Genomic DNA, 27,891 nt, shown 5'->3' on the forward strand with positions numbered 1-27,891 from the left:
TAAAGCCCAACACACACCGGCGCCGAAGCAGTGCGTCAAAGGAACAGCCCCATTATTTTGGACGTACAAGCCCACACAGGCGCCGGCTAGACGTGCGGCAGCGCAGCGCGCCGCCCCACTAGGCTTCACGCCACTGTTCTATTCCCTAGCGTCACCGCCCCTGAAAAAGCGCTTTTTTAAAGCTGTTTGGTACATCCCGGCTTGATACAAGGTCCTGTACATATGGAGATTGTTGACGCACTAGATGAATAATTCCACAATGCAAAAAGAATGAGCAATGAAATTGAATAAAGTGTGTAAATTGACTAAACTGTAAACAAAGTGCCCGACAGTACATAAAGTAACTATGAATTAATGTGACTATCATTGTAAGCACAAACAGATGACCATTGGCATCAGTGCCATATATGTAGTCATTAAACAACTGGTATAACTTTATGGTAGCCTATACCGACTTAGCTTGTTGGTCTGCTGCTTTCAAAACATATCACAACGGTGCTGCAGCGCGCCGCTTCCTATTGGTGCTAGGGGCGGCAATTGACCCGCGTGAAATGCGCATCGCTGCGCTTCGGCCCCGGTGTGTGGCCGGCTTGACACGTCGGTTCTTTGACGTCTATGGTATTTCCACAACGAGGCTGTAGTTGGGGTTATCTCAGCCATCGTTGAGCACCGCTGCCCGCTGCCGCGAGGCACCACCACCACAAAACACAACCGCCCGGCAGCCAGTCTACTTCAGATTGATGTGGAAGTGGAAGAACCAGAGATGTCAGAGAACCCGACACACGTTGTTTGTGATTCATAATATCGTCTTGAGGCGCACATAGCTTTTGGCCGTGATAATATATATTATATGATATAGATATTATAATATGTATAATATGATATTATAGAACTCCAGGGCTCCCGCCGGAGCACCCGGAGTGTTCTAGAATGTTTAAAGAACACGGCCAAAGGCTGTGTGGCCTCGCCATTGCGATACATCCACTGTAAACAGAGCGCATGGTACCGTGGCCGCAAGCTGCTCAAGGCCACACCCCCACCCTCCTCCTTGACCCGCCTCTCTCCTCCTCATTTGCATTAAAGCTACAGACACCGAAACGGTGCGTTTGGGGAAAGCTCAATGTGCGACTGGCTCGTAGTGGCTGTAATTCTGCACCACGGCTGAATTTCGGGAACGTCTTTAAATTCTGTGTTAGGGGCCCACTAATATCTATATTAAAGCATCCATAAAGTAGCATGCCTCGGAACCTTTAAGTTTGCCTCTTAGTGCTTGCTGCAAGTTCACTTTAGTCTATCAATGAAATGGGCAGCCATTGTTGACTCGGGTAGCTCTACTTCCACACTCCGACCCAACAGATTGTTCAAAGCACTTTCCTCCGAGCTTAAGGTCCGAACCTCCCGGAAACTCTGACCATTTTGAAGGCGGCATATATATATATATATATGATAATTTTTAATGCAAAGAAAAATAAACATTTTCGTGAAGAAGTTTGATAATGTTAGGTTTCCAAGGGGAGGATAAAAGCATCAAAAGAGGTGAAAACCATTATAAATTGGGGCATGTGGAGAGTTTCAGTTATGCCCATCTCTACAGCCTTTAACTAAAACATTGCACAATAAACGGTCAAACTCTTGACATGAAAAATTATCATTTAAATCCACAAACAACATATGTGTAATCCTGGGCATATAAAGACTGGGACCAGAAGATAATTACTTTCTCTCCATTGAAACCCATACATATTTTTCGATCTCATTGGTCCCATGGGCTCCCCCGGAAGAGGCGTGACTTCGCCACTCTATGAGATCCTAGTGGTCGGAGGCCAACGCGGAAGTGATAACAGACTGAAGCCCCTTGTAAACCATGGACCTAGCTGTAAACTTGTGTTGGTGATCGTTGTTACTAAAGTGAACACTAGTGAAATAGTTAGCACACGGGTTATTTAAGACAGCATAACACGTTGGAGACTTTGTGATCAACTCCTTGCAGATATCGTTTGAAATAGTTAAGGTAAGTAATACTAGTTAGACGAGTTATACCTTCGAGTTAGATCTTCTGGGTTCTCCACAGGCCCCATACAGATACCAGATAATACCGTTTTATTATAGAGATAATAATATTATCAGCTGAAGACATAATCATATTCTTATTTCTAGGGAGATAGTCGCAGTTTTGATGTTGCATTGTAGACGTTGTAAAGGACGTGTTCTGTGTTCATATTTAGAGGTATGTGTTGAAGTAGGGTTTGTGTCTAGTTTTGATGACTTATGGTGTGTTCCTGAATCCTCGGACGCCAGCCTTCCGAGTTGCACGTTTGACTTCACTTCCGGTCTCGGAGCATTCATAGCGTTCCTGTTCGTCTTTGTGATTGTGGCATGAAATTGGCTAGTCGTTGTTTATTATTAGCTACATTAGCCTCTTTAGCAAACCAGTCCGAAAACAAACACAACTTTACATTGTATTGCACGCACAGCAAGACCATGCAACGTATACATTGGTGACCGGAATAAAGTAGCAATGTAATCAAGTGTGTAAGAGCATTTAAAATCGACAATAAAATGAGGTACTCCTCACTGGCGCAGCCATTTTTTTGAGAGCGTCATCACTGCTCTCGGTCTACTCTCAGATTTTCAAAGATGAACACAAAAAGGCGGCGGGCCTTCGAGAATTGCCGCAAGAAAGCTTGGAGATCTTCGACATTCGACTCGGAAGTCTGGCGTTCGAGGATTCAGGAACACACCAATATGGTTCCTTTGGTTAGTAGTTACCTGTACATCTAATTCATCTTATGTCGACCAGAACATCGCAAAGACTCAGAGCCTGGCCAGCACGTAACACGGGTTAAAATGTAGGTTAAACTAGTAGCGAGCACGGGCTATGTTTGCATGGCATTGTAGCATATGTCTATTTTGCATATTTTGAGCTATTGTTTTTGTATTGTAGGCCTATATGACAATTATTAAAATTGCATATTAGCATGGACCCGTAGGGCTTCCGTTGAGTCATGACGTCAGAAGTAGTGACATTATGCAAGGGAAAACCTTCAAGGTGCGTTCCCACCAAATGCTAAGGGGCGACACGACTCCATACAAAGTCAACGTAGAGACGTGAATCAGGCGAATTTTTCGCTAGTGAAAACTTGCGACAAGTTTTGATTTGTCGCGCGACACTTTCGCCCTGCACAGGCGAGCGGATTCACGAGGCAGCGCGACAAATAAAATATAAAATATTTCAACTTTGCCACGACATTCGCGTGATGACAGCCAATCAGCGTTCAACAGCATGGCCACTGAGTGACCTGCGTAACGTAACAGCCAATCAGCGTTCAACCGGCCAACCGTTGTACTCTGCAGTGCAGTCCGGGGTGAACCACAGCATGGAGGAGAAAGTGATTGTTGTCATTTGCTACTCCCGGAGCTCTATATGTAATAGTATATAATATTATTTTATATATAATATCACGGCCCAAAACTCTGTGCGCCTCCGGATGGCCGTAGCGCGGGGAGCTCTCGTAGGGATTGGGCTTTGCGGGGTTTGTTTACCGGCATTGCTACGGTTACCGGTCTTGTGTGTTCCAACGGTTTATTAGGTATCTAATAAATCGCTGTCTAATCAATGCTTCATTCACTGCCTCTTCCATGGTCTATACAATATAATGAATAGACTGGGTCGGGTTCCCGATGTCTCTCCCTATTCCACAACAGGTAAAGGACATGCAATGGTGATTATATATTTGCCTGACAAAACTTGCACAGCGACATTTTATGATTTGTCGCGCGACAAAACTTGGGCGATAACGCGAACGGATGACAAATGTGTCTTTTGGTGGTCATTGCTGGAAACTATGGGGAAACATTTTCGCCACGTCGGAAAGTTCGCGTGAACGACACCTCACGACGCTGTTGTTATGATTCTACCTCCGTTTGGCAACTCGGGCCAAATTTTGATAACAGATGGTGCGTTTTATTAGCCATCCGTCTCGGAGGTCCGAGGACGTTGCCAAGACACTCATGAACACGCCCCTTTTCCTCGGACGGTTAACTTGCTTGCTCGGATGAACTCAGAGGAGGCCGAGCAAAATTCCGAGACAGAATTCAAGATGGCTGCGCCCAGTGTGACTTGAAGTATGAACTGTTTTCATTGTGCTTGGACCGCTTTGGTGGTTTAAATGGCAATTTCAATCACTCGTATTACTGCAATACCTTACTGCGTCAGTATCTCTGCCTATGGCCTATTTTGCGCCTGGTACTCTGCCAATGCTACCGCGACAACAGCTTTCCGGGTGGCGTCCATGTTTTCCTCCAACGACCGAGCAAAACATAATTAAACGGTTGAAGGGTGGGCGTGACGTCACATCCGAGGTCCGAGTCGGTTCGCAGAGAATACTAAAACGCACCAGAAGGGTGGGCGTGACGTCACATCCGAGGTCCGAGTCGGTTCGCAGAGAATACTAAAACGCACAGAGTTGCCCAGTTGGTGACGTATGGTTTACTAGTGACGCGCATAAACAAGGCGGAACATGAAGGTTTTACTCAATATAAAAGAATCAACCATCATATCACATACTTTACTATTGATTGAGGTTGTAACGTCTGTGGCATGACTTTGCTCAGTTTTAAACGTTGTGTACTGGTAAACCAGCTCTAGATAAGGGGAAGTGTTGCCTTCCATACAGTGGCAATACTGTATGTGCTTCTCATAAATAAAAGCTAAAGGATAGTAGGTGATAGGCATCAAGGAAATGAAGGCATGCAAACCTGAAACTGAACCTACTAAGTTCTGTTTAGTTCTGACTGTTTTTTATCGGATCAAAAACCCTGCTGTGAAGAACTTTTAGATTCCCAACCGGCTGTTTCCCAAGTGCACATGAACGGTCGCTGTCAGGAACATGCGTAACGCCTGATTTCCACCGGGGACGTACGCAGAACGGCTGCAAACTCTATGGATTGCCAAGAAGGCCATAATCCGGCCCTAGAATGGCGCGGTAAAAGGGCTAAACCTATGGAAAGCCAAGAGGGCCATAATCCGGCCCTAGAATGGCGAGGTAAAAGGACTAAACCGGCAGGAATCCGTACGGAAACCGGCCGGTTTTAACGCTCTTAGCCGCGGCTTAGACGCATTTAGCCGCAGAAGATTAGCCTATTTTGCATACCGCATAGCGGCAGCTATTAGGTATGCAAAACGAGCCCCTCCCTCTTTTTTACTTGACCACTAAGTTTGAAAGATTTCTAACCAATCAGTGAAGAGAAATGCCAGACTAAAGTAATGCATTGTCGAGAGCTGCTGTGCCTGCCATGTTACGCCGTAACATAAAGCTGTGTTGACTTATACTGTAGAGAAGCTGTATTTCTCTACAGTATAATACACTACAATGTCTTCACCACCACTAGCAAGTGGAAAATACATTTGTGTCTAGTACAGTGTTATATTTTTATATGTTAGGCTATATATTGAGATGGCAGTGTGCAAAATCCCCGTCAATATTCGGGGATGTCCTCATCCCCAGATTGTTGCGCAACACCGATATAAATGTTCTCAATATGCAGTAGCCTAGGCCAAACATTACAATATTCCATGGATGCAAGCCAAGACAATCAGTCTATATCTATAGCCTACGTGACAACACACACACACACACACACACACACACACACACACACACACACACACACACACACAATTAAAGCACACTCGTAAAGCAACACTGACATAGGAGCCTGCATTGGCAAGTTGTTGGGATGCATGTTATTTTATAACAGGGAGAGGCAAATTTGTGCATTACAATGCAAACACGACAATAATTGGCAACATTCTGGCGCACTCAGAAGAACAATGAACTGAATAAATGCCAGGTATATAGCATATCGGAGACGATCACACAATCAGTGCACTTGCAAATGAGAGCCTGCAGTATGTCCGATCTTGTGACATTATTTAACCATCTATCTATCGCTAATACGATCAGAGAGATACATCATTGAACACATACGCAAAGCCCACAGCAAGCCAAACATCACCACGGCAGGTGCGCTCTCTCTCGCACAATCAAACAATCACTCCAACTACTCCAACTCCAAGGCTAGGCTGTATCACTAAGACCACAACCAACCACAACTAACCCTGCAGTAGGCCTACACAACAATGCACACCGATCAGTTATTTACATTGCGTCTATCTTCTGTTTGGCGCACATGGCTAATTTTAATATTTGCACAGGACTGTCTGGCTCCGCTTGGCAAAAAAATAGAACACATTTGTGAATAAATGTTTTGAACTCTGAATACTGGACATGGTGAGCTTAAAAACATTGTGACATAAGTGAGATGCACAACAAGTGACCATAAGTGACCATAAGTGAGACCATAAGTGAGCCTAAAACGGAATACAAATGAATTATTCTAGGAAATAGGCTTTCAGGATCAATTCAGCTGTTCTGTACTGCTTAGAAATTATATTTTATGAAGCTTGTTTATATGCTATTTCCCATGATGATAAATTAACATTTCATTGCTGTGAGTTGTGAAGATTCTATGAATAAATATTAAATCCACTGAATCAGAATACTCTATAAAATCTTTAGTGATGGATTGTAACTGCCCTCACTGAAGTACCGAACAGTAATTACAACTTGGAGGTACTTGTATTTCACTTGAGTTTTTAATTAAACCGAGTTATCGCCAGATGTTTGTGATAAACTGGAGGATGATGGTAGAAAATCCTCCTAAATAAATTATTGAAGAGCCCCCCTGGATCAGCTGGGAAAGTCATAGTCACGCTGATTACAGGTGTTTTTAAAATGCGTACGGCTCTCACAGGACAGCCACGCAACGGACATATACAGCAATACATAATTTGATGTATTGCTGTAGATTATACTAGCAAACCATAGCAGGGAAATGTAACAAAGCTTATAGGACTTATAGGTAACTTGTAGTGAAGTATTTTTAATAGTGTGCAATCTACAGCTGATCACTTTCACTGGCTAAGCAAAATGGATCCCGAACAGTTGAACATCTGAATTGATCCTGAATAGGGCCCGACCGATATTGATTTTTGAGTGCCGATGCCGATGCCGATTATTTTCAGAGAAAAATTACGATAACGATTTAATCGGCCGATTATAAAAAAAAAAAAAGCATTACAAACTGCTTCACCAGTAGGCCCCTTGGTGAAGTAGTCCCAAACCTTGCTATGAGTCTTATCTGACATCTGTACCTCCCAATGTGCTGCGCTCGTGAGCAGTGACTAACACGTGCGCACTGAGCAGTATCGTCTCACCGTTAGAGTCTACAGTATAACAAATTAACATGGCCTCGGACCTAAAGAAAAACAGGCACAACATGCTCAAACAACGCGTCTTGTGTACATTGGTGAGGTGAGCGCGCAGCTGCCTGAGCGAGCGTGTTTTCATGTTGTACGGTAAAATTCAATCTCCTCTTTTTTACTCCGGCTAAAGTTGCTAGTTAGCAAGGCTAGGTTAGCTTTACTGTATTTGAAGGGTAGTGGGGGGTTAGGTGTACTTTTCCTTTTTTTAAGCATGACCTACACGTTTAAAAGGACCAATTGTTCATTACACAAACTAGTTATAAACTTACCGTGGGGGGAAACTCTGCTCGGTTTATCCAATGAGCTCAGCACATTCAAGCTACATGCGCTCGGGTGTTGTGTCCAAAAATAAGTGCGGTGGGTGAGACTGAGAGCCTTTCTTAAGTCGAATGGAGTAGGAGCGCACTCTGCTGGATACTAAGCGCACTAACATTTCAAAAAAAAAAAAAAAGTTTCAACACAAGGAAAGCTGAGCGGTAGGGCAAAATCTATGTGCGTTCACGTGGGCGGCAACCGCTTCCTAGTTTTCAGCCACTTTTGTAACCGCCTCCCCTCTGCCGCCCTTCCCTCATGGCAGCGATAAGCAGCGGTGATCGCGGCGCTTACGCCCCCGGTGGAAATCAGGCGTAAAGGTGCTTGCACACCGCCGCGCGGCAACCGCCCTTATAACAGCCTCACTGCCGGAGGGTACAGCGCGGCGGTGTGAAGGGCCTGGCGTTTTCAAAAGCGGCTGCTGCTGCTGCTGCCGCCGAAAGTTTCAACACGGGGGGCAAAATCTGTGCGCGTTCATGTGGGCGGCAACTGCTTCCTGGTTTTCAGCCGCTTTTGTAACCGCCTCCCCTCTGCCGCCCTTCCCTCATTGAAATGAATGGAGGCGGCGAGTTGCCGCGGGCGGTGTGAAAGCAGCATAAGCATGAGCCGTCATCACTGGCGGGCCAACGTTATCACCAGGAGAATGAACGCGCCTACAGTGAAAGTCCATGGGGAAAACGGAGCTAGAAGCCTACGGAGCAGTATTGCCCGGTGGCGACGCCCGGTGGGTGTCATGGCGAATAAAGACATAGTACACCGCGCGCAGATCGGGGGGCAGGCGGAAAGTGGGGGTGCCGTGTTGCGACGTGGGAACGGGCGTGAAAACCTTGGCGGTTTGCAGGAGGGAGGAACGTTGTTTAGCCGCCGACCATGGAACCGAGGCATCAGGAATAAAATCCCCTGGCACTCGTAGGGCCTGCCCGTAGACCAGCTCCGCCGATGAGGACTGCAGGTCCTCCTTAGGGGCGCACCTGAGGCCGAGCATCACCCATGGCAGCCTATCCACCCAGTCGCCGTCCTTCAAGCTGGCCCGTAGGGCCGCCTTCATGGAACGGTGGAAACGTTCTCACAAGCCGTTTGCCTGGGGGTGATAGGCGGTAGTGCGGTGCAGCTTGACACCCAACCCCTCAGCCACCGCGTTCCAAAGCTCTGAGGTGAACTGCGAGCCACGGTCTGAGGAGAGGTCTGAAGGAGTCCCAAAGCACGCGACCCACGTGCCGATGAACGCGTGCGCCACATCAGAAGCCGACGTCGAGGAGAGGGGAACAGCTTCAGGCCAGCGGGTCGTCGTGTCGACCATGGTGAAGAGGTAGGTAAACCCTTGAGAGGAGGGAAGCGGTCCAACCAGGTCGACGTTGACGTGTTCGAACCTCCTCTCGGAAACAGTAAACTCTCCAAAGGGGGCCTTAATATGGCGGTGCGCCTTGGACCGTTGACAGTCAACGCATGAGCTGACCCAAGCACTAACCTCCTTTCTAAGCCCCTGCCACACAAACCTCTGGGAAACCAATTTCACCGACGACTTCCTGCCGGGGTGGGAAAGGCCATGCAACGCCTAAAAACCCGAAAGGTGTAACTACCGCCGTCTTGGCGATGTCCGAGGGATGCACTGGCACCTGGTGGTAACCGCGCACCAGGTCCACCTTCGAGAAGACCGGCTTGCCCGCCAGGTGTGCTGAGAAGTCCTGGATGTGCGGGATTGGGTAGCGGTCGGGCGTGGTAGCATCATTCAGGCGGCGGTAATCCCCACAAGGTCGCCACCCACCGTCTGGCTTGGGAACGATGTGGAGGGGTGAGGCCCAGGGGCTGTCTGAGCGGCGGATGATGCCCAGGTGCTCCATGTTGGCGAACTCCGACCTAGCGACCTTCAGCCTGCCGGGGTTAAGTCGTCGGGCCCTAGCATAGACGGGTGGGCCTTTGGTGTCTATATGATGCTCCACGCCATGTTTCGCCCTGGCCGCGGAAAAGGTAGGTCGGGTTATAATGGGGAACTCCCTGAGCAGGCGTTGATATTCGTCCCCCTCTGAGAGGGAGCTGGAGAGCCCCCCGTAAGCTGCTTGACCGCGGGCACATGCAAACGAGGAGAACGTCCGTGCGTCCACCAGGCGGTTGTTTTTGACGTCTACTAGCAGTTCGTGCGCACAATGGAAATCCTCGCCATGGAGGGGAATGGAGATGTCGGCCATGACGAAATCCCACCTGAATCGCTGGCCTCCAAAGCACAGGTTCGCAGTCTTTTTACCATACGTGCGGATGAGTGTGTCGTTAGTGGACCTCAACTGTGCACCGTGGACGCCACCACCGTAGCCGGCAGGACGCTTCTCTGAGCGCCGATGGCGCAAAGAAACTTGCAGCCGGAGAGAGTGTCCCTGATGAACAATAGCCGGGTTGACGTGCCTGCACTTACGGCCACTAATGAGCGCAAGCCTTGGCGTTTCCCGTCGGTTTGAAATTGCACGGGGACTGGAACCTCTTTGCCTTAGTGCCGCGTGAAAATAGCACATACCTGTGCTGGCGCGGCCTTTGGCGGCCACTGGGGCTCTGTTAGGTAGTCCGTCATTGTCCGGGGGATAGACACTGCGTGTTGGGGCTAGCACCTCGGGTACGAAACTCCGAGCAGCCTGGAAAAACCAGTCGGCTTCTTCTGCCAACGCGCGTGGCTCAGTTATCCTCGTGCCCGCGAGCGCCATCCGGACCTGCGGTGGCATGTGTTGGAGGAACAGCTCTATGAAGAGGAAGTTTGGCTCTTCCGCACCCAGCAGGTTGAACATCATCTCCATATGCTCAGAGGGTTTGCTGTCCCCGAGGCCCCGAATAGACAACCGTTGGGCCCGCTCTGACTGCGACAGCTCAAATGTCTTCAAGAGGAAGGCTTTGAGGTCTCTGTACTTGCCCTGGTTCGGGAGGGTCGCAGTGGATCTCCCCAGCGCCGATACGGCGTGGTAATAGCGTGCGGTGTCGTCCGTGACGTCACGGATGGCGAACTGCGCCTCCGTTTGCGCGAACCACGCCGTCGGTGAAAACTCCCACAACTCTGGCAACTTGATAAAAGCGTTATTCGCCATGTTCGTTTTGGTCCCTGAAGCTTCAGCGAGACCTACGTCGGGGTCACCAGTGTAGTGCCGAGAGACGGGAGTCGGAGGCGGAGTATCCAGCACTCAGTTTTAATTAACAACTTGAAAACCAGTACATTCCTAAAACAAACAGGACTGAACTGAGACGGTCGTTCTGTCTGCTAAAAGAGTCCGTGCTAAACAAGCCCCCCACCCATAGTTCGGTGGGTGAATTATGTTAACCATCACAGTTTATTCGTTTCTGTGCGCGCTCAACCTCTAGTTGTAATTAAACCCATAGCAATAATGTGGAAACCCCAGTCGATAATGTAACAAATTTCTGAGCGCATAATATAACATTTTGCTTATAATGTTACAACGTATAACATTTTGGTTCACCTATAACGTAATGAAGCAAGCATAATTATTTCCTCCTTATGTTATGAAGCAAGCAAAATAATTCTCTACTTATAAGCTAGTTTCAAACATTTTTGCCGCATTTGTATATAAGGAGATTCGAGCTTGAGGGTGATTCACACTTGATGCTTTGTATGCAGACATTGATGTCGTTTACACATCAGTAGAATAAGCGGGGTTTAGGGGGGTTGGCTTGCAAGGGGCGGGATATGTGTGGCCGCTGTCACTGTAGTTTATTTTGATTTGACCATAGACAAAATTGAGGCAGAACTCATCGCGGAATATATGATGCATTGTAAAGTGATGCATCATATATTCCGTTTCATCCACAAAATCCGAAGCACTTGATCGATGAAAGATTGGAGCATGAGTTAAAGACAAATAGAAGAAACGACAGAGAAGAAAGGCATCGCGAACGACTGCGATACCGGAGAAAAGGAGTGTATTTTTTTGCTTCATTTCACAAGTAACTAAAACTTGGACAAATGAAGTTGATTTCCGTGTTTAACTGAGAAAACAGGGAGTGGAAGGACGGGACCCTATAATGTTCAGCTGACTGTTTTCAGTAATAATAACGAAAACGTTTTCTATACACGTGCAGCTGTGAACTAAATTATTGTCATTTATTGTATGATGTGTACTTTTAGGGTTATGAAAAGACCTATCTTTAAACGTTTACCACAAATGAATAAAAAGCAAAGCCAACATTAAAAAAAAATGTAGCCATTCAACGAATAAAACGCAACATGCTGATTATCATTTAGGGGGCCACTCAATGACATGCAGAAGCGTCAACACGTCCACTGTAGTGGTGTGAGAAATACAGACTTTCTACTCATTCACATATAAGGTCATTTACATTTCCTACAGAGAAAATACTACCTCAGGGGTAGTTTTATTTAAGGGATTTTCAGGGTACAAATATCAGGATATGTTGTTCACACATACGGCCCATCAGGAGAACATCAGGACTTACCATCATGTCTGAAAGCAGCTAGTGAGCATTTGATTACATTATAAAATGAGTCATTGACTCATTGTATAAGGCAATCAAATGCTTACATTGTAACATGTACTATTATATAATGTTATAAAATAAACTGTTATAAAATCTAACATAACAAATTACTCCTAAATTGATTGTCAATTTATGGTTAACGGGTAATTGTTCAATGGAAAGTGTAGTATGCTATGCATGCAAATCAATTAATAAATAGCTTTCACTGTTATTCAGGGCTGAGAAGTGCATTGACATTTTAAAATGCATGGCAACTACTATTGGTTTGTTGAAAATAATAATCATCATTGAGATTAAACATCTCTTCAAGTGTCCTGGGCAAGACAGGCAGCAGTAGCCTACAGTCACGCATAGCATACACACAAAACATAAGAAAAATAAAACAACTAAAACAGTTTGCAGGGGGGAGGGGGGATATCAATATCGCAAGACATTTCGGGTGGCTCAAGGAGGAGAGTAATATTAGATTTGAGCAACAAAGCGTAGTCTTGGGTTGGACTCTATAGACTTTAGTCACTGTACTGTGTTATTGACATGATTTTGTTCTGCGTTATAGGAACGCTGTCTCTTTAAGATCACGTGACTTGTGTGTTGATTTGCCAATCGCCGCGATGTTTGAATTTAACGGTTTTTATATGACAAAATGACGACGTGCCGTTGCTTGTCGACGTGAGAAATTGTCCCTTCACTTCTTTTATCGCACTTTCTACAGTCTATAGACAGACCGTCTTACCTGGGAGAGGTTGTCGACGGCGATGCCGTTAAAACAGACGGAAAGGGGGAGGAGGGGGGATATCAATATCGCGGGACATTACGGGATGCGGGATCGATCTTGCCAGGTTTTCAACGCGCGCATGTTTGCGTGCGTGTGTGTGTGGTGTGTGTGTATGCGTGTCCTGCGCTGCCTTTGTTTTGAAACGTGTGCGTCAGCGCATGCGTGGGTCTTTGTGCGTGTGTGTATGAGGTGTGTATGTGTATGCATGTGGCGTATGTGTGCGTTCGCACGTGCTGTGTGTGTGTGAGCTGCAGGCTTCTTTGCACATGCACACTGACCAACCTGATTAACTCGTCCGACAGGCCTGCTATTATATAGTAGTAAGATATATATATATATATATAATATTATTATTATTAGGGTGCCAAGCACAGAGTGCGAAGGCAACCTATTGTAATTTTTAGTGTTTTTATTATTATTATTATCCCGCCACGTTTGGCTTACACAGCCTAAACCGCTCGTACAGTTTTTTATGAAACTTACTACAGCTGTAGAGGCTGACTCAAGGTTAACAGAGAGCAAATATTACACTGGCCCAAAGGTGGCGCTATAGCAACAGTCCAAAAATGCAAACTTTGAACAAACATATCTCACAACTGCTTTGATGTAGAGTCATGCAACTTTGCCCACACATGCATATCCTCATGCTGAGCAAATATGCCTCAAGAACCTATGACTTTATTTGGATGGATTTAAGACTATCTTGAACTATGTTAAAAACACACCCTAAGGATCCTAGGTTTTTTCACTTAGAAAAAAATCCTTATTAGCATATATCATCTATGGACCAATGTCTTCAGTCTGACATAAAGCGAAGTCTGTACAACAAAGATTAAAGCACCAAGGAGCCATTGACTTCTAAAAAGGGTGTGGTTTAAAACAAAAAATACATGAATGCTTATATCAACATCAAAATGGACTCCTATGATCTTGAGTCCAATACAAAAGTTGTTTGAAAATCAAATTCTGAACAAGGTACAGTCAACATATTTCCAATTAGGGCGTGGCATCGAAATGGGCGTGGCCTGTGACTAAAATCGCCGCAGTTCATAGACGGAATGTTTGATTTGAGCGGGACCACCTCATTGGCTGTTTGGGACCAAAGTTCCAACGCTTTAAGTCAAATCAAGTTGATTGACAAAACAACATGGCCGCCAGAGGCTTAAAATCGTCCAAAATTAACTTAATGGCAAAAGGCAAGGTTAACTTAAACCAATCCTCATCAAATCCTCTCCAAATTGTATCCACATCGGGCTATAGGGAGCAGTAAATCAATTAACTGAAAATGCAACCTCTCCAAATTGTACCCAGATCGGGCGATAGGGGGAGCTCAATTAACATAGCTGCAGACTTTGAACGGACATATTATCTGACCTTTTTATTCTACAGTCAGGAAATCCTGTAGAAATGTGCACCTCCATGTTGAGCAAATGTGCCGAGGAAACCCAGAACCTGTAACAAATTGGCGGCTGAACATCCACATTAGCCCATTTAATGATAGGTGACTAAAGGTGGGGTTAACTTGAGTCAATCATCACCAAACTTGGTGTATTTAAAGAAGCATAGGTCAAGGTTAAAGTTCATCAAAATAGGACCGTAAAGCGATCAATTGAAAACTTTAAAGAATCATAACTCCTCAGCCTTTTGACGTACGTTTATGAAATTTTGTTTCGCCAATCAACAGATCCAAGCTGATGCTATCCCAGCGTTGTCAACCGTATGCAAACAAAAAAGGTCTTAATTGTCTTTGTCAGGGTCTTAATGGTCTGCGTCACAGTCTTAATGGTCTGACAGGGTCTTCATGGTCTGCGTCTTAATGGTCTGTTAGGGTCTTAATGACGGGGTCTTATTGGTCGGCTTTAGGCTTGGCCCCCGTAAAATGCTGCTTGCAGCTTTAATTTTTATTTTTATTTTTTATTATTAACTTCCACTGTTTTAGTTTCTCTTTTTATGAATTACTTTATTTCATTATAAATATATATTATTGTGATCTATGCTGCCACTTATTTTTTTACATATTTTTATTTTGACTTATCAAAATGATATATACAAATATTTTGACTTTATCTTGTATTGTTGCTGCTATGGCTGTTGAGGAACCAAGCCTAAGAATTTTCCTGTTGTGTACAATAAGATGTATTAAAAGTAATTCTGATTCTGGACGTACACCTGGCTTGTAGAATTGGCTATTGAGTGTTACATGTATGCCTTGTACACCTGGCTCTAATTGAGTGTTACTTGTATGCCTTGTACACCTGGCTCTCATTGAGTGTTACATGTACACCTTGTACACCTGGCTCTCATAGAGTATTACATGAGTGCCTTGTACACCTGGCTCTAAATGAGTGTTACTTGTATGCCTTGTACACCTGGCTCTAACTGAGTATTACATGAGTGCCTTGTACACCTGGCTCTAACTGAGTGTTACTTGTATGCCTTGTACACCTGGCTCTCATTGAGTGTTACATGTACGCCTTGTACAACTGGCTCTCATTGAGTGTTACATGTACGCCTTGTACACCTGGCTCTCATTGAGTGTTACATGTACGCCTTGTACACCTGGCTCTCATTGAGTGTTACATGTACGCCTTGTACACCTGGCTCTCATAGAGTATTACATGAGTGCCTTGTACACCTGGCTGTAATTGAGTATTACATGAATAACTTGGGTTTCTGTGTCAACAGCAAACGTTAACGGTGGGAGCTGACCTTTAATTATAATGTTGTCGTGTTTAGCGTTGTGGCTCTAATAGACTTGTTTTTCCCCTTTCTTCAGAATCTGCCACTAGAGATATGACTCTACAGTGGAAAGCCGTGGCCCTGTTCCTTTATGGGGAGATTGGCATTGTTATCCTGCTATGTTTGCCCTTTATTTCTGCTACAAGGTAAGGTGTGTGTGTGTGTGTGTGTTTGTCTTAGTTTGATCAATTGTGTATGAGTTATCAGTTGGTTATGAATCTTATTGTGTGGTTATCATATGTTACAGATGGCAGAGAATACTCAAGCTGAACATTTGGAACGGTGTGGCAAGGTTCTGGAACAAGGGGTTTTTGGCCATGATCATCTTTCTTATTGTTCTCTTCCTTGGTAAGAAACCAATCCGATTTTTCATAGGTCCCCAGTTCTCTGAATGAACTGCGAGTGGGAGTGCTTTGTCACTGTTTTTTGGGATTGGTTGTATAACTGCATATATTCTCAGGTTAAAATCCATTCTTAAAATGTATACATATGTCAGCCAAGGCATTTCTAGCCACCGCTGCTACAACTTCAGTCCATCGTGCTCGGCAAAGAGTGATGTGTGGTAATCAGAGATGCCATGTCCCCTTAGCATTGTTCACTAAATCTGTCATCAACACCATGGTTCATTTCACCTCTTTGGAGAGCATGGTAACTCTGCCTTTTTTGCACGGTACTATACCGTTGCATCAGATTGGTTGACATCAAGGAACAGTTAACCTTGTTGGTTTATATCCAGTTGTTGGTTGCCATGTCCTAACCACTGACGTTCAATGGAAATGTACCGGATGGTCTTGACAAATCTTGTTCTTTGAATGTTGCCGTTTTGTTGTAATTCGTTTTACTACTGGTATTGCTTTGAGAAAACGTTCCTGTACAAACAAATGTTGCATTACGTTATGTTAAAGTTGTATATTCCCATTATTTGTCCCTTCAGACGCCGTGCGAGAAGTTAGGAAGTACTCCAACATGGAGCCTAGCAGAGATCCAAAGGTCAGCGCGGTCCGGTACGACCACGTGTACATGAAGCTTTTCGGAGCCCAGCGGAACCTTTACATCTCTGGCTTCTCGCTCTTCCTCTGGCTGTGAGTCTAGACCACTGAAACAAACACACCCATCCTACCGCTTCCATGTTTAGCTTTACCCATCATCACTGAAAGACTTTTTCAGTCCCTCTTTCCTCTTCTTACGGACGGTATTTACAACTGGAATTTAATATGTTGGATACTTTTTATAATTCTGCTAATTATTCACCGTATACTGCTCAGTGTTTCCCCCAGTACTGTATGGTTAAGGCCTTAACAACAGTAGGGCCCCGCCTTGGCTACCAATGTATAAAAAAAAAAAATATATATATGCTTTTTAATAAATATTTTTTAATTATTATGCAATAACATAGTGCAAAACTCTCATAGGGAAAGAAAACATGCTTCCATCAAGTACAAAAAATAAAGATAAAATATAACCGCAAGCAGTGATTAACGGGGTCCAAACAAAATTAAAAGTCAAGAACACACTAATGGAAGATATATAAATTAGTGCTGTCAAGCGATTGAAATATTTAATCGCGATTAATCGCACTAATGTCATAGTTAACTCGCGATTAATCGCACATTTCTTTATATTCTAAATATCCCTTGATTTCGTGCTACTAGCCTTTTAGTGAGATCAGAGAGTGTTGAGAAGGACAGTAAGAAGAGAGACCCGCATTGAATTCAACCCGGTCCACTTGACATCGGGTAGGTGCATGACAGTGGTAGGCCTACCATAAAACTTCAATAGCCCAGGCTTTTATTTGTTTCAATCACTGAACTTTTGAACAAAACTCTTGCTCAGCAAAGATGGGAAATACTATAACATTTATTATTTAAACCATTATGAATATGCTTACCGTACGTGAAGAACACATTTCTCAAGTGAATTAAGGGCTTTCTTGGAAGCATATACCTGAAAAAAATGTGAAATTCTGGGGAAATTAAACCTTTGTAGTCAAGAACACTAATGGAAGAAATATAAATATGACAGACTTAATTATGAAGGAGAAGTGGTTAACGAAGAAGTTCCCCTAATGCCATACTGTGTCTTAGCAGTCAGATTCTTGGAAACTAATGAGTCGGAATGTTGATTGCCTGATGAATTTCTCATCAGGAACACTGTCCAATGTTGTGTATCTTAAATGAGTGGCAATGACAGAATGCCATGTTCAGCTTGTTCATAAAGCTCTAATCAGGATTCAAACTCTCAACCTAAGGATCACCAGTACAAGGCATTATCCTGTTAAGCCACTGACATTCCTGAACAGCATGAAGCCTCATTCACATGGTGAAAATGTCTATTGATAAGCACACAACATCAAGAAAACTCGGTAACCCTTCCTTTTACAGTCCCCTGATTACTAGGTATTTACCAGGTAAATAAATGGTTAATCATTGTGTATTACTGGGTAATTACCATTGGTAATAAGAAGGTAAATACAGAGGAATTATCCGGTAAATATATGGTAAATCACAGTGTATTACTGGGTAATTACAACTGATAGTAAGAAGGTAAATACAGAGGAATTTTATTAATTTTAAATACGGAGGAAAACCTCCACTATTACCCATCAACTCAACTAAGTACTGTGTAGTTGTAACTGTTTTAGGTTGGTAATAACTCAAGCAATTCTTAAGAGACACCTATTTATTCAAGTTACAATTGTAGTTATTCAAGGTTTATGTTGGTAACAGCCCAAGTTTAATGATGTACTATCTAGAAATTAGCATAGTACTTTCCAATGAATTACTTTTTCTTGCATAGTTATTATTCATAGCTACACCCATTTAGAAAGGGTTTATTTGATTTACCTTTGAAACTATGGAATTACTTACCTGGTAACAGCAGGAAACGTTTTCCTCTAATGTCATGGTACATCCATACTTAACATACTTAAATACTGGGTACGAAGCCGTTTGTTTCCATGGTGTTACCACGTTATTACCATATAATTTCTAATAGATTATTCCCTTTTCCATGCAATCAACACAAACTTGTACCATGTATGTCAGTGTTTCCCCTAGGATGGAGCTGCAGCAGCGGAGGTGAAATGTTTTTTTTCCCGCTCACAAATTTTTTTGTGTGCTCGCAAAGCGCACCCTGCCGGGAGGTTTCTATGTGCCTGCCGGCAACGGAACGGTATACATACAGTACATTTGTGCACAGTAATGAGCAGGGGAAATATAGAGAGATTGAACATATTACAAGTATCATCTTTAAAACCATTATTTACATGTATTTAGCAAAAGATATATTATAACAAACACCCTATACAGTAAAATCACATAACACAAATACTACAACAATCAAAAAGGTCTGTGCCTCAAACCAATGCACCTTCCCACTCCCTCCCCTCTCCCCATCACAAAGGTTGTAGTAGGACCATAAAGAGGGCATGCCTCTATTGAACAAGTTTCGGGGCTCTAGAGTCATAATGGCGACGCTACTGAAATTGTTGCTAAAAAAAATGTATATTGACATTTCTGCTGAAAGGAAATTCCTTAAAAATAAGTAGAGATATATTTTTCAAAACTTGAGTTTGCAGTAAGACCATAAAGAGCCCATGCCTATATTGAAAACGTTTTGGGGATCTAGAGTCAGTAATGGCAACGCTATTGAAATTGTTCCTAAATAAATAATCCTCAAAAATAAGAAGAGATATATTTTTCAAAACTAAAGGTTGTAGTAGGACCATAAAGAGGCCATGACTCTATGGAACAAGTTGTGGGGCTCTAGAGTCAATAATGGCGAAGCTATTAAAATGTTACCATTGTGGCCGTTTTCAGTATTGCACCTTGCAGACGGTCTCTAAATTCGCGGCTGAAAGCCGACAGCTCATAGAAGACAATGCAATTCACCGTTCGTTAAAGACGGCTTGTTTGGATGAAAACAAAGTTTTGGGGCTCTAGAGTCAATAATTTTGTTGAAATTTTACCGCTATTGAAATTTTACCATTGTGGTTGTTTTCAGTTTTGCGCCTTGCAGATGGTCCCTAAACTCGCGGCTGAAAGCCGACAGCTAATAGAAGCCAATGCAATTCACCGTTCGTTAAAGACGGCTCGTTTGGATGAGAACAATGTTGTAGCTGGTTCTCTGAGTACTATACTCAATTGTGTCGCAACGATGTTTCACTGATGATCTATTGAACCGCAAACTCTGAATCTGCCAATTTATTTCCAACTTTACGAAAGTTCCTCTCCGTTTATATGCTTTGTTCACAGAGTGAATTGACCTGGATATGAAGCATCCATAGCGCAAAATAACATTTGTTTCTAAAGAGAAGACAGAGCTCTCCTCTCCGTTTATATGCTTTACTCAGGTGTGTGAATTGACCTGGATATGAAGCGTCCGTCGCGCAAAATAATGTAACATTCGTTTTTTAAAGAGATAAGAAGGAGCTCTCCGCTCCTCTCCGTTTATATGCTTTACTCACAAGTGTGTGAATTGACCTGGATATGAAGCGCATATCCAGCGTCCGCAGCGCACGGAATGTTATATTATTTTGCGTAGCGCAAAATAATATAACATTCGTAATTTAAAGAGATCAGCTGAAGCTCTCCTCTCCTCTTGTTAAAAAAAAGAAATTCAGCAGCGGCGGTCATATTTCAGCAGCGGCGGTAGTTGCTGCTAGGTGCATATAGGGGAAACACTGTTCTGCAACGTTACTAAGTAAAACATGACAATTTACCCAGTAAGTAAGCTGAAACTGTACTGTAAAAGGAAGCCTCGTTTGTTTCCATGGTATTACCAGGCTCTTACCATATAATTTGTAATAGATACATTCCATTTTCCATGAGAACTGGAACTTGTACCATGTGCGTTCTGCAACGTTACTAAGTAAAACATGAAAATTTACCCTGTAAGTAAACTGAAACTATTGTAAAAGGAAGCCTTGTTTGTTTCCATGGTATTACCAGGTTCTTACCAGATAATTTGTAATAGATTATTCCCTTTTCCATGCAATCAACATAAACTTGTACCATATATGTTCTGCAACGTCGTTCACCAGTAGTTAAGCACTTCAATTTTAGTTATAAAACCCCAAACCACTGTTGATGAAAGGCATATTAAAATTTAACAAAATCAAAGGCTTATCTTTCAAACAATGCATATCTCACAAATAGGCACTGAACACTGAAAGAATCAGACAAAAAAAGAGCCGTCCACATCAACTCAATTTAAATGTTACTGATGGTGTTTTGATAACACCATCACTTGCCATACCACATGACAGTGTTATGCAAGTGACCAAAATGCAGACTCCCTCAACCTCTACAATTTGAATAAGTGGCGAATGCCATGCAGAAATCTGCCTATGGGAGCATCTTTGTGGTCATTACGAATGAGAGATGGCTCTTTAGTGTCCTCTATGTGCAGTTTCCCTGCAGTCTCCACACCTGGGATTTGTAGGCTGACCAAGCACTGACCAGGTGCCTCCAAATCTCACCTTCCATACTGTAATAAAGTATCAGAAGAAAATAAAATAAACATTAGGACTGTCAATTAATGAACATTTCTAGAACATGTAAAACTCAAAAGATTTTTTTTTTTTTCCAGTTAAGAAAGGATGCTGGTCCTCTGGCCATTGTGTAAGGTCATATTAAAAAGAAAAAAAGGCATAGGCATAAATTCAGTTAATAGGACGGGAGGGGACAGGCTGTTAGCTCCGGTTAGCGCTTTAGCATCGAGCTAGCGGAGCTTCTGTCATTCAAACAACTTTGACATGTTTAAAACCTATAACACCCAACTTATTAAAATATCCAGAATTAATCGGGCTCTGTCCCATGAATACAGTTAATAGGACGGGAAGGGACAGGCTCTGTTATCCCCGGTTAGCGCAATGCTTAAGAGCAGCTCTACCGGAGCATGCTTAGCAGGTACAAGTTAGCATCCGGTTTGATATTCGCAGGATATTCGGTTTTGGTTTACCACACAATCGGGATTCATCAACACAATTGCACTACATTACGGGTGTAGTATGTTGAGGACAGTTTAGGACACCGTACCGCGAAAAATCACAGACATGTTGTTATCGATGTCTGTGCAACAACGTCATCTACGTTCTGGCTGCTACCTGTTTAAGGGACCGTCTAAGAGCCATCTCTCATTCATAATGACCAGATTTCTGCATGGCTTTCGCCACTTATTCAAATTGTAGAGGTTGAGGGAGTCTGCATTTTGGTCATCTGCCATAACACTGTCATGTGTTTTATCAAAACACCATCAGTAACTTTTTTTTGTCAGATTCTTTCAGTGTTCAGTGCCTGTTTGTGAGATATGCATTGTTTGAAAGATAAGCCTTTTATTTTGTTTAATTTGAATATGCCTTTCATCAACAGTGGTTTGGGGTTTTATATCTAAAATTGAAGTGCTACTACTGGTCAACGACGTTGCAGAACATATATGGTACAAGTTTTGATTGCATGAAAAAAGGGAATAAACTATTACAAATTATATGGTAAGAACCTGGTAATACCATGGAAACAAACGAGGCTTCCTTTTACAGTACAGTTTTGGCTTACTTACTGGGTATATTGCCATGTTTTACTTAGTAACGTTGCAGAACATACATGGTACAAGTTTGTGTGGATTGCATGGAAAAGGGAATAATCTATTACAAATTATATGGTAAGAACCTGGTAATACCATGGAAACAAACAAGGCTTCCTTTTACAGTACAGTTTCAGCTTACATACTGGGTAAATTGCCATGTTTAACTTTGTAACGTTGCAGAATATACATGGTGCAAGTTTGTGTTGATTGCATGAGAAAGGGAATAATCTATTACAAATTATATGGTAAGAACCTGGTAATACCATGGAAACAAACAAGGCTTCCTTTTACAGTACAGTTTCAGTTTACTTATTGGGTAAATTGTCATGTTTTACTTAGTAACGTTGCAGAACGTACATGGTACAAGTTCCAGTTTACTGCATGGACAATCAAATGTATTTTACAAATTATATGGTAAGAACCTGGTAATACCATGGAAACAAACAAGGCTTCCTTTTACAGTACAGTTTCAGTTTACTTACTGGGTAAATTGTCATGTTTTACTTAGTAACATTGCAGAACGTACATGGTACAAGTTCCAGTTCACAGCATGGACAATGGAATGTATCTATTACAAATTATATGGTAATAACGTGGTAACACCATGGAAACAAACGGCTTCATAGCCAGTATTTAAGAAGATGTACCACGACACTAGAGGAAAACTGTTCCTGCGGAGGTTGTTACCAGGTAAGTAATTCCATAGTTTCTAAGGTAAATCGAATAAACCCTTTCTTAATGGGTGTAGCTATGAATAATAAGAAAAAGTAATTTATTGGAAATTACTATGCTAATTTCTAGATAGTACATCATTAAACTTGGGCTGTTACCAACATAAACCTTGGATAACTACAATTGTAACTTGAATAAATAGGTGTCTCTAAGAATTGGTTGCCTAGGAAGTACACAATAATATCTGAGTTATTACCAACCTTAAACAGTTACAACTACATAGTACTTAGTTGAGTTGATGGGTAATAGTGGAGGTTTTACTTAGTACTTCAGCTGTAATTTATCTATTTACCTTCTTATTACCATTGGTAATTACCCAGTAATACACTATGATTTACCATATATTTACCGGGTAATTCCTCTGTATTTACTTTCTTATTACCAGTGGTAATCACCCAGTAATACACTATGATTTACCATACATTTACCTGGTAAAACCTAGTAATTAGGGGACTGTAAAAGGAAGGGTTACCGAAAACTCCAAGCACACATTGCACAAGAGATTTAAGGGCTTTCTGAAAATTTGCACTGTTAATGGTATCCACCTTATAATAGCCGTATGGTAGTTATTATATTATTATATTATATTAACGGCGTTAACGCAAACCAATTTAACAGCGTTAATTTTTTCATCGCGCGATTAACGCTCTTTTGGCTTGGCAAACTTTGTCGGTTTTTTCACCTGCTGTCTAGCAACAACTAGTCACGTTAGAAAAACTACAACACCATACCGTATCTACACCGGAAGCAAAATAACAAGCACGCCGCACAAACTTGTTGGGGCAAGCAAGGATAAGGAGCGGGTGAAAAGCTTCTTAAAAGTATGTGTGTTTGTGTGTCACTCTGTTCGAGCATGCACGAGAGTTCAATGTTTTCATTAACTGTTACATCTTTCTGACCAATCGCAGTTCAAGGCCAACCTGGGCTGTACCACTTCGGGAGGGGCCGCTCAGTTACTCCCCTCCAGGCAAAATTGACTTGGTTGCGGTGTTGACAGTTGTGAGTGTCGCGTCTGTTGAGTGAGTGAGAGGTTGCAGGCGCACAGCTCAGGCTGGCAGACGGCGCTGCAAGGAACTTTTATAAACGCAATATTGTTATTCTGCAGTAATCAGCACGACAGCCCCAAAACGTTAACGGCCCACCGGGAATTCTCCCGACTCTCCCGACTCTCCCGATTACAACTCTGCCACCGTGTGTGTGTGTGTGTGTGTGGGGGCGTTATTCGATAGCCTGGTAATGTGCATTGGCCTACGTACGGTAGGAATATTCATACTGGTTTAAATAATAAATGTTATAGTATTTCCCATCTTTGCTGAGCAAGAGTTTTGTTCGAAAGTTCAGTGATTGAAACAAATAAAAGCCTGGGCTATTGAAGTTTTACGGTAGGCCTACCACTGTCATGCACCTACCCGATGTCAAGTGGACCGGGTTGAATTCACTGCGGGTCTCTCTTCTTACTGTCCTTCTCAACACTCTGAACACTCTGATCTCACTAAAAGGCTAGCAGCACGAAATCGAAGGATATTTAGAATAGAAAGAAATGTGTGAATAATTGTGAGTTAACCATGACATTAATGCAATTAATCGCAATTAGATATTTGAATCGCTTGACAGCACTAGTGGTTACACAATAACAAAATGGTCATATAGGCAAAATGGGTTGAGACTGTGGACGTTTGGCTTTTCTATGAAATTGTGGGAAAAGTAAACATTTTTAGAGCAGAAGGCCGGGGTGAAAAAGATGCATCGGATTTTAAAGATTAATATGATGAAAGAATTTTGAGTCCAGGTCAATCTGGTATGGAGAAATAAGGCTAGTTCATATATTTTTTTAAATAGCGTCACCTTTGGGTGCAGTACCACAATTTGGGTTTATGGGTAGTGGGGGGTATTGGTATCCACCCAATAATAGTTGTATGTTTTTATTATACAATAACAATATGGTCATATAAGAAAAATGGGCTAACTGCTCCATTTTGCTGCTGCGATTTTGGGGAACTTTTGATTATTTTTGTAGCCTGTGAATCTAAATAATCATGTTTAGCTTTAATATGAAGGCATACAATACAGGGTTTTATAAATGCATCTGATTCTAAAGATTAATATTCTGAAAGAATTTTGAGTCCAGGTCAATCTGGTGAGGGGAATAAGCCTAATTCATGATTTTTTACAAAACCGCCAACTTTGGGTGCAGTACCACAAATTTGGGTTTATGGGTAGTGGGAGTTATTGGTAACCATACCTGAAAATTTCAAGAGTTTTCGCCTTACGGTATAGGCTGCAGTATGACTTTTACAGAATTTGAGGGAAAAAAACGTTACAGAAACAATAGGGGACCGAGCTGCTCGGACCCCTAATAATGCATCGGTAATACTGTTCAAAACAATAGTCGTGCCATAAAGCTTCCCCCCCCCATCTGGGGGAAACACTGCTGCTGGACTGGTCTATCCATTTTTTGGTATTTTGTGTATTTGTTTTATTTATATGTAATATTCCTGTGTAAAAGGTTATCATGGTGTATCGATTTACATAGTTTATGTTTAATGTCACCTGGCGTGTTTAGGCTTTATGGTAGTTTGTTTACTATTTCCCAGTGCCTTGTCGCAAGCTTTTCAGTGCTCAGTTTAATCCTGCGTTTCTCTTTGTACAGGACAATAAAATACTTAAAGTTGAACCAAAACAGCAAATCATATCCAGCGAATGATATCCAATAACAATGCGACACACCGGAAATATTAAAGCTCAATATGACCGATGGGGGTTTAAAGGGGGCCCTGCGATCCAATGGACGTGATGTGTGTGATATTTTGCAGGGTGGTGAGGCGAATGGTCACCCTAATTAACCAGCTGGCCACATTGCACCTCACCTCCGCCGCCCTCCAGATACAGTCCGACAGCAATAACCAGGCAGTCAGAAAGTACATGGAGAACAATGAGCTTCTAAAACAAGTAAGGCGGTATACATTCATCCTGGTTAACGTCTAATAGCTACGGATTTTCCCAGTCAGACCCGTTCTTGATGCATGTTGGCTGGATGACTAGAGCTGGTTGATCTTTGAAAAAAACGTAAGCACGATTGTTTTGGGCAATATTTAATTGGTTAAACGATCATAAAGACAATTCCTCATTGATATTAACGGAAAATAATGTTTTTATTGTAATTTTTGAAGAGAATGCTTGAATATCTCTGAAACAAGTAAACGAAAAACCCAATTTCTAAACAGATTTCTACTATAATAGTTTTGCGTTATTGTGCTATTTATGATCGCGGGGGGCCCAGATCGTAATCCGCATCTGAATAATTAAACCGACCATTTATGCTGATGACTATAGTGTCGTATATGTAATGTGATTCAGACCCTGAATCAAGGGAAGGGGGATAAGGCTACAACAGAGGGCAGGGAGCAGTTGAAGAAAGAGGTGGAGATGCTTAAAGAAGAATTAAAGACCTCAGGCGAAGGTCAGTTCACACATGCACACATCTGGTCCCTGGCATGTGTTTTGCAGCTCTGTCATGACGCTATGAGTCTGGATAGCGATGCAGATGCTGAAAGTTGGTAAGTGGCTGTAAATGTGTTGCTGAGATTTGAATGTTTCCTTCTCAGCGCTGAAGGAGTCCCAGTCAGATGCCGAGGCGGTGAAGAGACAGTCAGACGGATTGGCCAGAGAGTATGATAGCCTTCTGAATAAGCACCAACTGCTACAGGTGACTGACACCCGACACAGGGCCTCTGCCATGCACCCACCCACTGATATTAAGCTTCTGACCTTTCCTAAACAAAGTATCCATTAGACGAAATAACAAATTACAAGCCACAGCAAACTTGTTTAAAACCAATAATCCTATCATAACACTACTTGATCTATTATATTAGGTTTGAATGCTTTTACGTAGTGAGCGTAATCACCTCTATTCAATATCTTGATCTGCTTGAAAACGCTGTAAATTCACCCTCCTCCGTCCTCGTAAGGTCATCAGAATTCTATTAATTCCACCAGCCACCTACGGATTAACAAACAACATTTGTGTCTCTTTATTCTTTACCAGAACACTGAGGACAATGAAGACAAAAAGGACAACTAGTTTTGATGGACAATGGCTTCAATGCAAACGTTAAAACAATACCACCACTGAACCATATGATACAACAAACGATGTCTTGGGTCAATAGAATCAAAAATCCAACCATTATCATCTTGGACGCAGAGCTGCCGTGCATAAAATTGTTTTCCCTGGCATAACATAACAATTGAGCGGAACGATTGCTTTCTGTGATGCTATTCGCTTTTCTCTCTTTGGCTCTGGCTGAAGTACAATTAGCATAATGCTAACATCCAAATAAATCAGAGAGTTTCTTGGACCTTTTAAACAAGGTCTGATGCTAGAGCACTTGTGACGAGATACGGTGTCTCATTCTATTTATTTTTGTCATATAACCTTTATATATTGCCATCACAGTTTGCCATCACAAGGCTTGATTTACTATGAAAAAGGCCAGGGCTGATGTTTTGTGTTATTAAAGCAATTTTTTTGCTACTTAACTCTCTGTGGCGAAAACCTGTTGCGTTTATCCATGTTAACCCACTGTGAACTATGCAATGGCAATTATTTTTACCTGATTTTCCACGGCTCGAAAAAGTCTTAGTATGATGTGTTTTGTATCCAATGTATTTCTTTACCCCAAATTCAACATGCTGTATTTGAAAATGTATATTTGTATTTAATTCTTATTTTATATATATTAAATAGAATAAGACATTGCAGACATTGTTTTTATTAATATTCATAGCCTCCCTTTAGTTTTCAGTATTGTAAAAAATGACATTGAAAGAAATATGAGCACTGCCTTTGAAGTTAGAAAAAAGTAAAGCATTTTGTTACACATAACGATTGTGAATAAATTTAATATCACATGAGTCAGTGGCTGTATGA

General features: G+C 42.5%; 1 protein-coding gene across 1 annotated transcript; it reads left to right on the forward strand.

Annotated features, from left to right (window-relative positions):
* The first annotated feature begins 1,849 nt into the window (after positions 1-1,849).
* Positions 1,850-27,891, forward strand: bcap29 (B cell receptor associated protein 29). Its single transcript, XM_079733234.1, has 8 exons — positions 1,850-2,011; positions 15,679-15,787; positions 15,889-15,989; positions 16,576-16,723; positions 25,772-25,907; positions 26,316-26,418; positions 26,564-26,664; positions 27,007-27,891. The coding sequence occupies exons 2-8, from the start codon at positions 15,696-15,698 to the stop codon at positions 27,040-27,042; spliced, it is 717 nt and encodes a 238-aa protein (XP_079589360.1). The 5' UTR covers positions 1,850-2,011; positions 15,679-15,695; the 3' UTR covers positions 27,043-27,891.

This window comes from Pollachius pollachius (assembly GCF_949987615.1).
Source record: "Pollachius pollachius genome assembly, chromosome: 3".
Lineage (NCBI taxonomy): Eukaryota > Metazoa > Chordata > Actinopteri > Gadiformes > Gadidae > Pollachius > Pollachius pollachius.